Source organism: Siphateles boraxobius, unplaced genomic scaffold (genome assembly GCF_051911475.1).
Source record: "Siphateles boraxobius isolate OS27281-9 unplaced genomic scaffold, OSU_SipBor_1 22, whole genome shotgun sequence".
NCBI lineage: Eukaryota > Metazoa > Chordata > Actinopteri > Cypriniformes > Leuciscidae > Siphateles > Siphateles boraxobius.
The window spans coordinates 24410037-24427306 of NW_027508833.1; the positions used below are offsets into that span (position 1 = coordinate 24410037).

The 17270-nt window shown below is 41.1% G+C and overlaps 1 protein-coding gene across 2 annotated transcripts in view; it reads left to right on the forward strand.

Moving 5' to 3' along the window:
- Positions 1–16653, forward strand: part of bcl11ba (BCL11 transcription factor B a) — a 51733-nt gene extending 35080 nt beyond the window's left edge. Inside the window, exons 4-5 of one of the 2 annotated variants that reach the window (XM_077239245.1) lie at positions 11810–13660; positions 15613–16653. In XM_077239245.1, the coding sequence (XP_077095360.1) occupies positions 11810–13660; positions 15613–15635 (1874 nt within the window). In that variant the 3' untranslated portion in view covers positions 15636–16653. Of the gene's footprint in view, positions 1–11809 lie in introns of both variants that reach the window. The other variant, XM_077239243.1, reaches the window with a different exon arrangement.
- The last annotated feature ends 617 nt before the right edge of the window (positions 16654–17270 follow it).

Below are 17270 nucleotides of genomic sequence, written 5' to 3' on the forward strand. Positions count from 1 at the left end.
TGCTATAATTGTATGTGTATATATATATATATATATATATATTATAATTGTTCTGTCTCTCTCTCATATCTCTGTGCGCTCTCGCTCCGTAAAGCCTTGTTTATACTCGATGAGGCCGTTCGCTTTCTGTCGTCTCTGCCACTCAACGCTGTTTGCGTAATAGTATATAGTACCACCCTTTGCAAGGCTACAGAGTCCTCCGATTTGCTAGAATACGTCATGGTAACCTTCCTCTGATATTCCTCCATCGGCAATTTTTCCATTGGTTGTTGCTCGTGAATCTGCCAAACAACATCGATTTCATTGGCCTTTGACGTAGTGGTATTGCGCAACAAGGAAGTGTGTATACAAGCCGGGTTTGTTAGAAGGGTTTGTTAGTTTGTTACAAGTTTGTTATCACTGTTTTCAGCGAAATCTGAGGAAGACGTTAAAAAAGACCGCACCTCTCTATCATTGATAGTTTTTAAGATAATTACACATTTGTAAAAGTATGTCTATTTGGGCGGTACCGCCCAATTCGTCCCCAGAGGGTTAAGGCAGGTGAGGCTGCTGCTACTTAAGACCTGTGTAGCAGGATTAGGGGGTTTAGATTGCCCCCCACCTCCCCTAATCTCATCTAAAAGCTGCCCACTTCCTCCCTGCCCCCTTCTTCCCAGTGCTGACCAGCCTGATGCCGGTGTTAAGCCATGTCTGTCCCATTCACCTCTAATCCTTTTAATTTGTTAACATGACACAGGCTTTCATACACAGAGCTGCTGACATAGGCCTTCGCATTAGCTCTGGTTCCTCATCCAGAAACTACTGAAAGCATCTACCTTTTTCCACACTGTCGCACACACATGGCCACACTTCCACGCGGGCACACTTATGGTAATTTTAAAGCCTTATTTAAAAGCTGATGTTCTCCAGAGGGAGTAAATCCAGTGGACTGGTAATGACAGTTTGACATCCACCTTTCCCCCGTCCGCAGAGAGGATGAAGGGAGATGAGACCTTCTGTTCTCCTCTAGCTCCCTCTGCTTGACAGTGACCCAGCAAGCCACGGTTTCCTGACATGATGTTCAAAGTTCTGACCCACACTCGCACACGCTCCCCGCCTATCTACCGCTGGCCTGTTTTGGAATGACATGACCTCATTGGTGAGAAATTTGTTAATTCTTCTCTCCGCCTTGCCACTTTGCTGTCACTGAGTGAGTTAATGAATTTAATTCATTCTGATTTTACTAAGCTGCTCAGCGTTCGTTTAAATTCATAAGAAATAATGCCAGTAACCCTTCAGCTCCGTACCCCCTCCCAACCTGCCTAATCCCTGCCTCCCCTAATCTCACGTGAGGAGATGGGCAACGGCGCTGCCACATGCACCCGGATTTCGCTCCATGCAGCTGAAGGAGAGGAGAGCACGTCTTTGTCAGTCAGGGGAAAAGCTTTTACACAGACAGTCATATAAAATGTCAGTTCTCACGGTCATACACTTTTCCTGTCAGAAATGAATATAAATAACATCCTTTGCGTGAATTTATGACAGGATAATGGACGTTTGTGTTGGTTTATGGGAGTAGAGGTTTTGGCATTTTGCAAGTGCTCCACGCGCCACCTTAAGCACCTTAAGTCGAAATGGCTGATCACTTGTGGTGAATGTGTTTGAGAACTCTCTTAGTTGCAAACTCAAACTTGATTTTCCTTTTACTGGTAAGTAGAAAAAAAGTTTTGGTAGCCTTGTGGTTAGCGCACAAACTTTAGCCATGTTGCTTATGTGGCAGATGCCAGGTTGAAACCAGCTTGTGCACAGCAACATTTTTTATTCTTAACAAGGATTTGTGTATTTTTCCAGTTAAAATATCTAAAAACAAGTAAAAGGCTACTGATTAAAAATATTTTATTTATGCAGGGTGACCCCCTTTCTCCCCATAATTTTCAGTCCCGTCTCTCACATCTGCTTATAAATAAAATTGGCGATAATGGCAAAATAAAGACAAGATGTGACATGTAATTGACAGAAAGAAGGAAAAATAGGGAGAAAAAGTAGGCGAAAAGTGGTGAAGTAGTGTTGTCCAAATTGCTGAAGTGTGTTTATCCTCTTGAACTCAACCTGTCCAGTTGGGGATTTGGCAGATCGGAGGCAGAGAATGTAAAGCAGATGTTAGCTGTGGGAAATGGCTGTGCGCTGTCCAGTCCAGGTCTGCAGCTGTCCAGTCCAGGTCTGCACTAGTATGTCAAGCAGGCTGTAAAAAAACAGCTGCTTCTAGATTCCTTAGCCTCATTTACACTTAGTAAATCACCCATGATTCCCTGTTCCCCTGCTGAATGCTATCTCTTCCCCTCAGATCTGCCCACTGTCTTTGAGGCAGAAGGTGCTGTCCCCACTGAGCACTCTCCGAAATGCGTAACTTTGTGGATAAGAGCGCCGCTGCTCTTTACAGCACTAGTTCACAATTATCTCTCATTTCTGAGGCTTTCGGAGCTGGTGTAGCTTTTCCTACAAGCGTATGTCACGTGCGAAAAAGTGTGAAGCGTTCCTCCAAACGAAGGGGAAACCGGGGGCAGGCGCTGGCTCTCCACAGCTTTGTTTGCAGCAGCACAATGTGCTGGGACTGATTTGCATGTAATTGTTGCCTCCGATTTGCCATGATAGTCATAAACAAGACATTAGCAATTCAAGGTGAGGAATTAGAGGCCTGGGAGACTCCCAGATCACACACATGGTAATGAAGCCCTTGGCTTAATAATGCAAGAAATGTCAGGAAACTTTCCACAAGCTGGGCGGACGGGAGGGAGGCACCCCGTGCCTTAGGCTCATGTCATCTTTGTTCTAAATGCAAATCAGTTTGTCGTGACATTGACTCTATCAAATGTGGAGCGCTCCGACACCCCAGGCCCAGAAGCGGGCTGTCAGGTCTGGCTTAGTCTCCCAGGTCCACCCTAGCACACGCGGCGGGCTCCCTCGTCCTGCGCCGCCTACTTCATGGCATTTTGAGCTATCGATCTCCAACACGGAGTACTTGTTTTTGTGTTTTCCATCTCTGTTTCTTGCTTTTCAGTTCTCTCACAGGAAGACGTTAACGCAGCGAAGCGCTGGAGAGAGTTAGTCTGTTAGAAGGAACTCAATCCGCCTAGTCTGCAGGTACCATAAAATACAAGGAATATAATCTTGACCTTAATAATTTAAGAACTCCAGTGTGTGAAAAACTCCAGGCAGTTCAAAGAGAGATGACTCTGGCTCAGAAAGGGAGACTTCTAACGCTCTGGAAATTCCAAGGTTATCTGAGTAAGTCCTGGTTAACAGGATGTCCAGTTTTGAAGTGGGATTTGCAGTCCCATGTGACCGATTTTTTTCTCCTTCTTCCCTTTGCTCATCTCCAGCATGAAAGACAGAGTCTTCCAAAAATAACTCCAAAGGTTAAGATATTAATTAAACGTTAAGGGGCGAGAGGATGGATAATGAGGGGACTCTTCACAAACAGACTGCCTAGTGCTCCAGTCAGAAAGCCCGGAATGAATGAAGGTACCAAATCAGTTGCTCTTCACTCTCGGTCTCTGCAGTCATTACACAAATTACCTCCCAGCCTCAATATCAGCCTGTACCTCTTGCAGTTGTCATAAGTAGCCCTGGTCATTAGAGTATGCTGTGTAATCAGATGGAACAAAATTCATCCCAAGCAATTAAAAAACACCTCCAAGACCCAATGGCTGGCAATTAAACCTTTCACTGCGCATCTCGACCATCATCGTCTTGGTCTTTTTTCCCCAGTAATTTAATAACTTTGAGTGAAGTATTTAAAAGCTTGACCTTAACACAATTCCTCCTCAAAAACCAGATCAGATGTTTGGGCCAAGTTACCTTTCATCTAGTTTGTTTAAAAGCCTAATTTGTTTCAGCACAAGAAATAACCTTTTGAATTTGCCGTAATAAGGAATTTGCATACGTTTCTCTTATTTCACAGCGCACAGGGCGCCGAGCTGGGAATGAACGCTGTAATTTGACGGCCTCGACACAGTTGACATTAATCGTAAACTGTCTAGTGATTGGCACTTCCCCAGCAATTGTAGATCTAGAGGTAAACCTGTTTCCCTCACCGAATGGTGCAGCCTTCCATAATAGCCATGATTTAATTTAGCTATTTAACCTGTAATTCCAGCAATATTTATTGAAGAGCGAGGGGAGAAAATTGGGCCATTAGGCGCAGAGGATGAATACATTGAGATGAAAATGAACACGCCTAACTGGTAGTTGACCTTCGCGTTTTGTAGCAGTTTTTATTAGCACAGCCACAGTAATTACTGCAAATTGAATCATAGAGAAAACTGAAATCATTCGGTAATGAGCATTTTTATTCGTTATTGCACTTTCTGACTGGGCTGTGAGGTATGAAGTCTCTGCTCGGGGCCAGCGCGCACCTCCTGAGAGGATTCCGGTACACGGAAACCCGGCTAAATTAACACTGCTGAATATTTCTTTTCAGATCTGCGCTGTGAAACGGTGTTAACCAGCTTCTCTTGCTCACACCTCATACAGATATAAACACTGGCATTATAAAAAAAACAACATTTTTTTAAAAACCAGATGATTTTCTCCCTGAACCTGAGGTGATGTTTTGTTGTTTGGTTTGTTACAGACGGTGGCTGTATTTTGTTGTGTGCCTTCTTTTAAACAACATCCTCTTGCACCCTCAGATGTTGTTTTTCTGAGCTGGAGAGAGATGGGGGTGGAGGGTTGGGGGGTGCCAATTTATTTGTGAGCATTGTCTTTTTTGGACGGCATATGGCACGTCCTGTAAGATGTTGCAAGATGCAAATTCAGGGGAGTCTGACTTTAAATGAAGCAGTGACAGTGACAGGAGCCCTTTTGAAGAGCACACATCACAGTACTCCAGGGAGGAACAGCAGGGGAGACCCACAATGCCGTGCGGCTCTCTCATTCTCTCTCTCTCTCTCTCTCTCTCTCTCTCTCTCTCTCTCTCTCTCTCTCTCTCTCTCTCTCTCTCTCTCTCCCCCTTTCTGTCTGCACCACCCACCTCTTCCTTACAGTACAATGGCATTCATCACACAAGAGACTGGCGTTACTGTATGCACGCGGCCCTCATTTACAGGCTTATCCCGCACCCTGCCTTCCTCAAAGGGAGACTAGCCGTAGTGTCGAAATCTTGCAGCCATAACATCATCTTAGTTCTACCAATGTTTACAGTCTCATTTTGTTTTTTTTACCTCACGAGTGTTGCTTTCATACTGTATAGTGGTTAGCGTGAGGTGACGTGCTGTGTCGTTTAAGTATCCATGTATTATTTCTCTGTTGTCGCAAGGGACTCTAATTTGCTTCTTTTTTCCCTCTCGCTCTCCCTCCGTAGATTCAGATAAACAACTATTTTGCTTCACAATTGCATCTCTGTTTGATGCGTTCATGTGCTTGAATAGAGACGTGTGGCGATTCTTTACACTCAGCTGCGCGGTGCTTTGCAGCCAGACGCCGTGTTTGAATGAGGCTGCCACCATGTTTCACGAGACCCGTCTCTACTCCGCAAAACAGCAGCTTGAGTCCTAATTAATGGGACATGCGTCGCTCTGCATATCTATCCGAGGAGAATCTAACTTAATTTTCGAGCAGGGTGTCCACACTAATAATCGTTCAACGGAATAGTCATCCTGAGGCCTGTGGAGTTTAGTCCCTCTAAATTATCATTAAGGACCAGACTACACTTAATCAATATTAAAAAAAATAAAAAAAATTCTAGGAGAACATGCCGGGATAGAGATGAAGGTGGAGCTGATTAGAGAGGTCTCAGAAGACGTTCGCATGAGGCAGGGCCTCCTCATAAGCCCGGCGCCTTACTCTAAACAACCGTAATAAGTCCAGGGTGTCTCGCTTTGGAGCGTTCACAGAATTACATGCACCTGATGTACTGAAGTGTTTTTTTTTATGAAATGCATGGAATAGGAAGGAACAGTTCGGTTCAGTCTTGTGATTTTAATGTTACACTCTTATCACGGTGCTCTTAAATGCCTTTTCTACACAAGTACCCTTAACCTGTTCTTATTAACAATTATAGTAATTTTTCACTTTTCAGCAGCTTCATTTTATTTTTGTTTTAAGCTGAAAAACGTTTCCAGACAGCCATGATGAAGCACTTATGTCTCAAAGGCGTCTCGGTCAGCGGCGTAACTGTCTTTGGATCTGTCTTTACTGTACTATGACTGTAGTTTCTGTTGGAAATTTGGATGGCGTAACTGTAAATGCCGAAAAATGGGACACTGGACTCCCTCGTGGGCCCAGAAAAGCTACCGTGCACGAGTGAGCTAGTTTCTCGCTCTCCCTTTCTTTCCTGCGCGCGCTTTTCCCTCTTTCCTCTGTAAGCCATCCAAGAAGCCCCCTGCCAAAGCTGTGTGTGAACCACAGCCAAACAAAACACAGGCAGCGGTCCAGGCCAGCGCGGCACGCTTCCACTAATAGAGAGAGAAAAGCTTCCAGACCCAACACGCTACTTACAGGACGGCAAAATTCTTTACGCTAGATAATAACTTAATGACAGCCTAAATGAAGTCCCTATAGTGAAAACCACTGTCAGCAAATGAGCACCTCATTAAAATATGGTATATCCCTTTTCTCCCCCCTTCCTGTCAATTTATAACCCGGCTTTATTGTGTCAAAAATCTAGAATTCCTGGAGATTTTTGCTCCTTTGTCCTTGCAAGTCAATCTGGTTGGGTCTCGCTCACACACACACACTGCCCTTTCAAAGCAAATTACATAAACTATGTGACAATATATGGCAAATGAAGCAAACATCTTTTTTTCTTTAATTATCTGTGTCTTTTTCTTTATCCATTGTAAATGGATATGATATAGTGATTCAGGTTTTATTTTTAATCTCGTTAATGGTGTGAACAACAAACAATCCGTTCACCGAGCACGTCTTCAGGTGTAATTTACATTCATGCATTGGCCTTGTTGCTTTTAACGACTACCACAAAATAATCGTCATGGCAAATTTGCGACACTGACTGTGAACTGTAAAATAAAATGTGAGAATCGCAGAGAATGCATGTTGAATAATTTTTATCCATCTTGTATTCCCCCAACCCCCCCCATTTTCAGGATGAAAGCTAAAGTGGCTCATTGTACCTCTCAGTGCAAAGAAACCTATTAACTGTCATCTTTTTATTTTTCGGTTAATGTGTCTTAAAGCCCGGCATTTGCATGCCGTTTAAGTCGATGTGTGCGGAGAGCCACGATTGTTATTAGTGATAATTTCTCATTAATTGAATTGGGGTCTGCATGCACGACTGATACTGCCGATGACACACACTTTCACACAATACCGTCCTCGTTCTCCTCTCCCGCCCGGCAGCTGGGCCTCGTTGGGAATATCTAATTGAAAATAGAATCAGCCAGTGCTCAGCATGAGAAACTAATCACTCCAAACTTATCAGGAGAATGGGCAGGCTGCTATTTGGTCCTTTCATTTCGAAATCAGTGAAATCTAAGATGTCAGAATTCATTGCAACAATGCAAAAAAGAAAAGAAAAAAAAAGACATCAGTAAGTGTCTCTGTGTGGAAGTCTAAATTATAGGTCATGTTTAGTGTATTTGTGGTGCTCTTTTTGTATTTGTAAAGGTAAATGTGTACATATTGGTGCGTGTAAAAAACTAACACCCAAATTATTATATATTTTTTTTACTTACTAAAGTTTTTTAAAAACTTTCTTAAAAATTTACTATGATTATATGATCTTAGATTTATTAATGCATGCTATTCAGAAGTATTTTTTATATTAATTAATAAATATCTTTTATATTTATATATATATATATATATTTATAATTATATGCGACACTTTTTCTTCTGATATAAAAATATAAATGAAAAATATAAATATTTATACAATTCAAAACAAATCCTTACTTAGAATCAAATCACATCATGTTCAAGCACATTATGCTTGTGTTATATTTTCATATTTCTGTATGCATGCATTTTATGCATTCATGAGTGTGTTTTTGTATAATGTATATGTATATGTCATGTATATGTATAAAGATAATGCTTAACTATTAATTATAGCATTACCTAGTATTAGATACATTTATTATTTATGTATCATCATTTTGGAAAATATTACCTGTATAAATTTGTGTTTTGTGATCATTAAGTGTATATGATTCATTATGGTTTATGTTAGGTATAAATGTGCAAACGTGTTGATACAAGATCCGATAGCGAACAGCTACAGCGCCCCATGCCGACACAAAATCCGGGGATACATCCACCTAAACCTGAGCACACTCAGTGTTGGTAGCAAGAGAAGTGCTGCAGGTTTTCTCTCCCTCTCTCTCCCCCTCTCTTCCTTTTTTCATATGGAAATGTGAAATAATAGGGTGATTAAATAGAGCTGTATATTAAAGTACAGCTGACATTAGAATTAGCATAATGTGCTCTCGCCTCGGGCTGCATACTTTATTTGCCATCTGCGTCGGACTCCAATCCCCTCGGGAGTGCAGGCGCTGAACACTTCTCAATAAACTCACGCCCGAGTCCCTTCAGCACGGCCACAAATACCATTTCAGGCAGCGGCCATTGATTCGTCTTAATTGTGGGGCAGAAATGAACATTCGGCCCCCTGATGACTTCTGTTTGTCTGCAAAAGGATCAGATAGTACAGTAGCCTATGTTTTACGCCCCGGTTGTTAGCATAGAGAAAGGCTATCTCTCTCTCTCTAAATGTATTGTTTTACCCAGCATTCATTTCACACGCTCTGTCTCTCTCTCTCTCTCTCTCTCTCTCTCTCTCTCTCTCTCTCTCTCTCTCTCTCTCTCTCTCTCTCTCTCTCTCTCACACACACACAGAGGAAAAGAACAGTGCCTGGTAAACACAGACGTTACTTGTTTTCTAGGCTTTCTTTAGATGGAGCATTAGTCTTTGAATGCATCTGCCATAAAACACAAGAGGTTGGAGGTCTCTCTCTCTGTGTGTGTGTGTGTGTGTGTGTGTGTGTGTGTGTGTGTGTGTGTGTGTGTGTGTGTTTTATGTGTGTATGCATATATGTAGGTCTTGAGAGGCTGGGGGAAGATGGCCATTGTGCTGGAGTTTACGCTCTGTCCACTGTAATTAAGTCAAAGGCTTTAGAGGGTAGAGGTAAACAGATGTTCTTATGAATGCACATCAGCCACATAATAAGGAATAAATAATACCCCCAGCCCTCCCACCCCAAAGCTAACCTTTAAAATGCATTTAAGTGCTTGTAAATGATTATCATTGAAAGTTTTTTGATGAAGGACATTGATTGAAAAAAAAATCTACATGTCATATATATCAGCTAATGCATATCATCAGAGAGAAGCTTTTTTTGCTTTAACCCTCATGTTCTGTTAAGAGTGACTGTTCATGCTTTATATTTGAGGTCTCATTATACTTGATGGTTAATGTAAGAAACTCAATTGAAATTTAGCCTCCCCATTAAATTATTATTATTGTAAATTATGATGTTTCTCCCAGTTAATCAAAACCCAGTAGGAAAATAAAATAAAAAATAAAAAATTTGTATTTGCATTATTTTTTATATAATTGTGCATCGTATTGTTCCGAATCTGAAACTGATGTTAGCATGTGAGCATTTATTTCATTTAAACATGTTTTGTATCCGTGGTATCAGAGACAGAATTTCAGATTTTTCATAGAAGATGTTTAAAATATTTGTTTATAATGAGATTTTATTAGGTTAGGAAAGTCATTCAGAATCAACATGCTATTTAAATGCTAAATGTGTTTTTTAAATTATTAAAGGGCATTGGAGTCTCAGACCGCAAACAGAACATGAAGGTTAAACTAATGATGATGGTATTTCTCTAAGTGCAGAAGGATGCAATGGTACCTGCAGAAGAAAACGTCACATTTTAGCATTTACAGTTTTTTTTAAAGTTAATGTGGCAGTTTTTAATTTTTTTAAATGAGCACAGCACTACTCATTTTTTTAATTTATTTATTTTTTAAATAATTAAAATTTTTGTGTGCTTACTATTCAAATTCCTTGATGAAATATTGCATTTCAGTATACCAATAAGATGAAGCTTCAGGCTATTGCTGTATATAATCACTTGTCTCTGTTTCTTTCAGATGAAAACACAATCTACTGTTTAGCATTGCTTTTCGGCTGCATGTAAAGGAATGCTAGAACAGATACTAACCATTCATTCTCTCTGCTCTTTTTGATCCTTCACAATGGCCATGATTGAAATAGACACCCATGAGGGCTTCCTAGTCCCAGCTTTTCCAAGCCCTGTGTTTGACTGCCACCCCATTGTTCTCTCAGCAGTCGCTCACTCTCGCACACATACATATACATGAAAACACTCATAAAGGTACACAAACCACAGCCAGAAATCAAAAACCTGAACAATTACAGCAGCATATGTTTTCCTGCGTATCCTAAATTGCTGCATTAGGTCAGAACAGCCAGCTTTCATTTAATAAATAAATGAAACTCATTTCCTAGTGCACAATTACCATTTCGACTTTGTAGATCTTTTTTTTTTTTTTAGATCAGTGTCCCAGGAGTACAGCAGAGATGGTTTAGCATCCTTGTTCACTGTATACTCAGTACACTTGGCTTGTTTGTGCTGCCATGGTAATGAGTCCCCTTTGCATGCTGGAACCGATGTAATGGTGAAGTTGTAGCATCAATTAGTCATGTATAGTTAAAGCTCCAGAGCCGCACCAAGCACAGGAACCACTTTTTAACACATCCTCTGATCCAACAACTGATACTGTTCATACTTAACCTGAACCCAGAGTGTATGCAAACTTTACACATTAACTTGCTTGAATTTAAATATATGATTAAAACTGTAGAATGAAGAATAAAATTGTTATCAGATAAATTGCGCAATGAATTCACTGGTTAGACATTTTTTGTAATCAAACTTGCTCTCAAAAAACAATGATTCACTATGATGTCATTAAGGGGGAGGGGGCTGTCCAGGAAGTGTAACTATAGAATAAGTTAAAAACGTGTGTGGAAGTAAGAAAAACAATCTTGAGAAATTCTTAATGGAACAGTAAATAATACCCTTGAGCTGTTTTAAATGCCACAGACTTTAACGCTCACACTGGTTCACTTTTTCCCCCCACAGCCTCTTAAATCACCGGCAGTGTTTTCACTCCTTATTTGAAACCATTTATCTTGATGTGCGCTCCCCCTTCCCCCAACCCAGACACTCCTCTCTCAAATTTTTTTTTTGTTGATTCTTTGAGGAGACATCTAAAGTTTATTTGTTTTATAGTGATGAGAGTCCTCTAAATCACAGTTTAAATTGTACTTTTCCAATTTGGTGGCATATTACTCCAGCATCCTTGGACAGTCTTGGTGCTTGGAGCGTTTCCCAGTTTTGCCTTGCATTATGCTTCTAAAATGAGTCAGCCATTTGTAAAAGCGAAGTTTAAAGACAAGCTGAAATGGGGAATGCAATGTTCACACAGTGCCAGCATTTTGTGGAGCAGTATGAAAATGCACTTGTCAAAGCTCTGTTAAGTATCAGTTGCCCTGTTCATGTGACAGCATGATGTGCACACGACAATGCCCATTGCACAAAGTGCAAGGCAAATTTAGAGAGGTGACGGATACCTAAAAGTTTGTTCTTTACAACATGTAATAATTCTTGATCCTATGTCTCATTTTCCATCAAGTCAGATCTGGTTTTAGGGGGTTATTTATTTAGCAGGACTAAATGTCTACCCCTATGGCACAAGTGTTGTGGAAAAGAACGCAGAGGTTTTAGAATGAGACGTAAATAAAGATCTTTGTTGTTTTCTGTTTGGTTGCAGGTAGAGATGAACCTTCGAGTTACATATGCACGACGTGCAAACAGCCCTTTACCAACGCCTGGTTCCTTCTGCAGCACGCTCAGAACACGCATGGGATCCGCATCTACTTGGAGACCAACACCTCGAATACCTCCCTGACCCCACGGATCACTATTCCTCCCCCCATTGGTGCTGAATCTATACCACAGTCCCCATTAACCAACTTTTTGGGGGACAACAACCCCTTCCACCTCCTACGGATGGCTGGGCCCCTACTCCGAGAGCCCCCACCAGGATTTGTGGAAAACCGCCTCCCCAATACGCCTCCCTTTGTTAGCCCCCCTCCACGCCATCACTTAGATCCCCATCGCCTGGAACGCCTTAGTGCAGAGGAAATGGGTTTAATCTCCCAGCATCCCAGTGCCTTTGAGAGAGTGATGCGCATGACACCCATGGCCATAGAGTCCCAGTCCATGGATTTCTCCCGCCGACTTAGAGAGCTTGCTGGAAACAACAACTCCACTCCACCGCTGTCACCAAGCCGTGCTAACCCTATGCATCGCCTCCTTAATCCCAACCCCTTCCAGCCGAGTCCGAAGTCGCCCTTTCTGAGCACCCCTCCGCTGCCTCCCATGCCCCCTAACAGCACCACCCCGCCACAGACACAGGGCAAGTCGAAATCCTGCGAGTTCTGCGGCAAGACATTCAAGTTTCAGAGTAATCTGGTTGTTCATCGGCGAAGCCACACGGGCGAGAAACCCTACAAGTGCCAATTGTGTGACCATGCCTGTTCTCAGGCTAGCAAACTGAAACGCCACATGAAGACCCACATGCACAAGTCTGGCTCCATGACAGGGCGCTCTGACGATGGCCTGTCCACCACCAGCTCACCCGAGCCAGGCACTAGTGATGTAACTGGGGAGGGTATGAAGAACAGGGATGGCGATTTCAGAGGTGAGGGCATGGGCCCTGACAACGAAGAGGAGGAGGAAGAGGAAGAAGAGGAGGAGTTGGAAAATGAGAGCAGGCCTGAGTCAAACTTCAGTATGGACTCTGAGTTCTGTCGAAATAGGGAGAATGGCACAAAGCCACCTTCAGATGAGAAGAACCTCTCCTTGGGGAAGATGGTGGAAAACGTAGGGCTCAGCTCCATCCAGCAGTACAATAACTTAATAGTCGATAATCGGAAAAGGTTTCCGTTCTCCAAAAGGGTGTCAGAGGGGCAGAGGGATGTGGGCGACGACGATTCAGTAGTGGGGGAAATGGAGCGGGCGACTGTAAACGGAAGGAACTGTGGCTCGGGCGACTCTTTCTCAGGCCTGTTTCCCCGCAAGCCCACTCCCATCACCAGTCCTAGCCTTTCCAACTCCTCTAACAAGAGGATCAAAATCGAAAAGGATTTGGACATACCCCCAGCCCCCCTAATCCCATCTGAAAATGTCTACTCCCAGTGGCTTGTGGGCTATGCAGCATCCCGCCACTTCATCAAAGATCCCTTTCTTGGCTTCACCGATTCCAGACAATCTCCATTCGCCACCTCCTCGGAGCACTCCTCTGAGAACGGCAGCTTGCGATTCTCCACGCCGCCAGGGGACCTGCTGGACGGGGGCCTCTCCGGCCGCAGTGGGACCGCTAGCGGAGGCAGCACCCCGCACTTGGGTGGGGGGGCAGGACCAGGCCGGCCCAGCTCGAAAGAGAGCCGGAGGAGTGACACCTGTGAGTACTGTGGGAAGGTGTTCAAGAACTGTAGCAATCTGACAGTGCACAGACGCAGCCACACAGGCGAGAGGCCCTACAAGTGTGAGCTTTGCAACTACGCCTGTGCCCAGAGCAGCAAGCTCACCCGCCACATGAAGACACACGGCCAGCTCGGTAAGGAAGTGTACCGCTGTGACATTTGCCAAATGCCCTTCAGCGTCTACAGCACGCTCGAGAAACACATGAAAAAGTGGCATGGGGAACATTTGATGACAAATGAGGTCAAAATTGAACAAGCAGAGAGAAGCTAAGCCAGATTTCCTATTTTGCCTCACAATTCCTTGATTATAAAATGGGTAGCTGGATACTCTGTTTTTTTAGTCTGGTTTTTTTTTGTTGCTTTTTTGTTTGTTTTCAAGTTAATGGTTTGAGTTAGTTTGTCCTAAGAAACTGCCATCTGAGAATGATAAAGACATTAAAGAAGATAAAAAAAAATAAAAAAAGAGGGAAATTTAATTTGGAGCCGGTATAAACCGCCTTATTAATGAGTGGATACATTAGACAATATTTTAAATGGAGCCTTTAACTGTGCAATAATTTCTGTATTTATTGGATTTAAAAAATGTTTTGGCATGTGCAGGTTAATTTTTAGTTCATCATTTTTTATTCCATTATCTTATGATTTATTTCAAATGCTGAGATTTTGTTGTTTTTTAACCCAAACAACATCCTGAGATTTTTGTTTGTTTGTTTTTAGCAAAACAGAGTATCGTTTGAGGAATCCATAGGCCGCTGCTTACAATGTAGATTATTTAAGCTACACATGTAATTTCTTGAAGAGAAGCCGCATTCAATCTTCAAATTGCAAAAGCTGAATTGAGAAAGCTATGTCTTTCTTTTTGTTTTCTTTTTTGTTTATTATTCATACTAAATGAGCGGACAACAATCCTTAGACCTTGTAGCACGAACTGATTATAAGCATGTCAATCTAATTGGGAATGTAGCACTGAATATCAGTTTTAACAGTAAATCTAAAGAGGACTGTGGGGGTGAAAACCTGTCTACCCGAAATCAAGGAGAGACTATAAAAACAGACAAAAGCAAAGGCAGCTGCTTACCTAGTACCGACCCAGACAATGCTAGTCATAGGATGGATTGTGCTATAGGTCTCAATAGTGAATTTTAATCGCCAGCACCCTTTCCATAGACACTGCACTTAATCAAACCCATTTGATTTTGCTTAACAGCACAATAGTGGTAGAAGGAAGACGACTTTAAAACAACTCAGGGTGAGCTGCATAGCTACTTCTGCCAAGTCTGCCATGTGATCTCAGCCGTCTTCTCTGATAAAGCAGTCCAGTCCTCTGGTTCAGCTCATTCACATCCTTCGTCTTGTCTCGTCTCCACACTTCATATTACACTGCCGACCACCCCTAAATGTCATGAATCAACTCCATCTTTCACATAAAAGTGGCTTGTCATACTACATTGTTGTTAAATTAAAGGGACAGACATCTAGGCCAGAGGATGAAGCAGTTTTTGTACACTAGGAGGGTGACTTACACACACACACACACATACACACGCAGGAAGAGAAAGAGAGAGAGGGGTCTTTACAGTCCAATTCGGGTTAGTAAACCTAAAAGCACATTAGTCAAAAGCAAGGCAGCATCACTGTTCTGTTTCCATTGACTGACATTTAAATCTAAACATTGTTATTTTGTGTTCAGTTCTGTTGTTTCATTTTTGGTTATTAGAGGCTGCGGTTCTAGAGGGAGTCACCACTTTAACCAGATTAGATTAGAATTAATTCAATTATACGTTCAACAATGTTGTCATTCTATTACAATGTTTCTTATATCACTTGAAACAGCCCTATGCATTTTTGTACATATATATATTTATCAATCATTTAGAGAGACAAATTTATACTGCACAGTACATCTGATTAAAGTTAAAAACGTATATGATATTGACTTATCTGGTTAATCTGGTCATATCCCGAGTGTCAAAGCCATCAGCAGGTATGCAGATTAGTCAATTGCACAGTAAGAGTGTATGTCATGACCTGTTGAGCGTGTGCTAAAACAGTAAGACAATTTTTTTCTTTCTTTCCTCTCATTCAGGACTTCCTGTGATGTGTAGTTGAACGCATTCTCAGAAGTAGCAACACGCTTACAGAATGCACAGCTGAATTTTCCCATTTCTTTTCTCTTCTATCCAACTGATTTATTGGCAGTTAAACAGCCTTCTTTCGACAAGATGCCCTAACCAGCGCAAACGATTGAAGCGAGGGAATATTGTGGTTTAAAAAGAGCAAAGCAAACTAATGAAAGAGAGAGAGAAAGAAAAGTAAACATACACAGCTTTTCGCAGTTGACCCGCACTTTATTATTTTGATTTACATATTTGAGAACAATGGCGAAAACGGCTTCTGAGCAAGAAATTATGTTAAAAAACGGATTTATTAGGCCTTGCTAGAGGGAGCATCTGAGATTGAAGTGCCAGTGTTGATAGGCTTGGCTTTCACAATGCTGGCACTATAAAAATGAAATTAATTTATTTGGACAGTTTTTGTACTGCCATTCAATTTGACATGAGTGTGCCTTGAATACTGATCTTCCTATTTATTGTCTTATAAGACAAATGCTACACTTTTGTGATGCAATGAATTGAAAGAAAAAATTAAGTTCATGTGGTTTTAATCTGCTTCTAAAAGAATAGAAAGGATAAAAACAGATATGTAGGTAATTTAAATAAGTTGGACAAAATGAGAAGTAGCCAGCACAATACTAATGTGTGTCTATGTGTGTATATATGTATGTATATGTACATATAACTGCACAAAAACACACACAATAGGCAAATATATAAATATATATGTACAATTTTTCACTTCAGGACAGGACTGTGTCCCTTGAAAATAATGAATGATTCTTTTGCTACAAATAGTCAAAGAAGAGACTGGACAAAAATCAGGAACTACAGAAACTTTTTTTTTTAAACAGAAAAGAAAAAAGAAAAAAGTAAAACGTTTAGTGCACTCTGTCTTAAAATACGTTTACAGTATTGAAACAAGTACAAGGGTAAAATGATATTTCTGTGTATGTGTGTTTTAAACAATTCTTTTTTTTTCAAGTTTGCTTATAAAGTTTCTCTGAATGCCATAGTGGCGTGTGTATATTGGTTTTTGGTGATGGGATTTTAAGTATATATATATATATAAAAATATATATATATATATATAAATATATATGACATTTCTCTTGTTTACTGTAAAAGTATACCAGTATTTGTAATATTGGAGAATGCCTGGGCAATTTACACAAAAAAAAAAAAAAAAAAAAGGAAAGAAAAGAAAAGAAAAAAATATTTTTTCCCCGATTATAATTTCTTTCCGTCTTTTTCATTTTTTTTTTTTTAAAAGATTCATTTTACAGTCCAATTTAAATTGTGGGTCTTTAAAATGTTTTGTCACTGTAACTGTAAAAGTCTTGAGTTTTAGTAACTTTTCTGCCTTGGGTGTAAGAAAATAAATGATTAAATCAATTAAAAGAGAACTGCAATGGGGCCAGCGACTTTTACGTATGGAAAGATGATCACAGGAAAAATACTGAGGTTCCTGTCATGTGTATCTTTCTGGTTTCTTCTTCAGTAATGAATTTTCTTAATGGCTGGAATGAAATACATGTGTAGGCACTATGATGTGTTTATGTGTGTGTGTGTGTGTGTGTGTGTGCGTGTGTGTGTGTGTGTGTATATATATATATATATATACTGTATA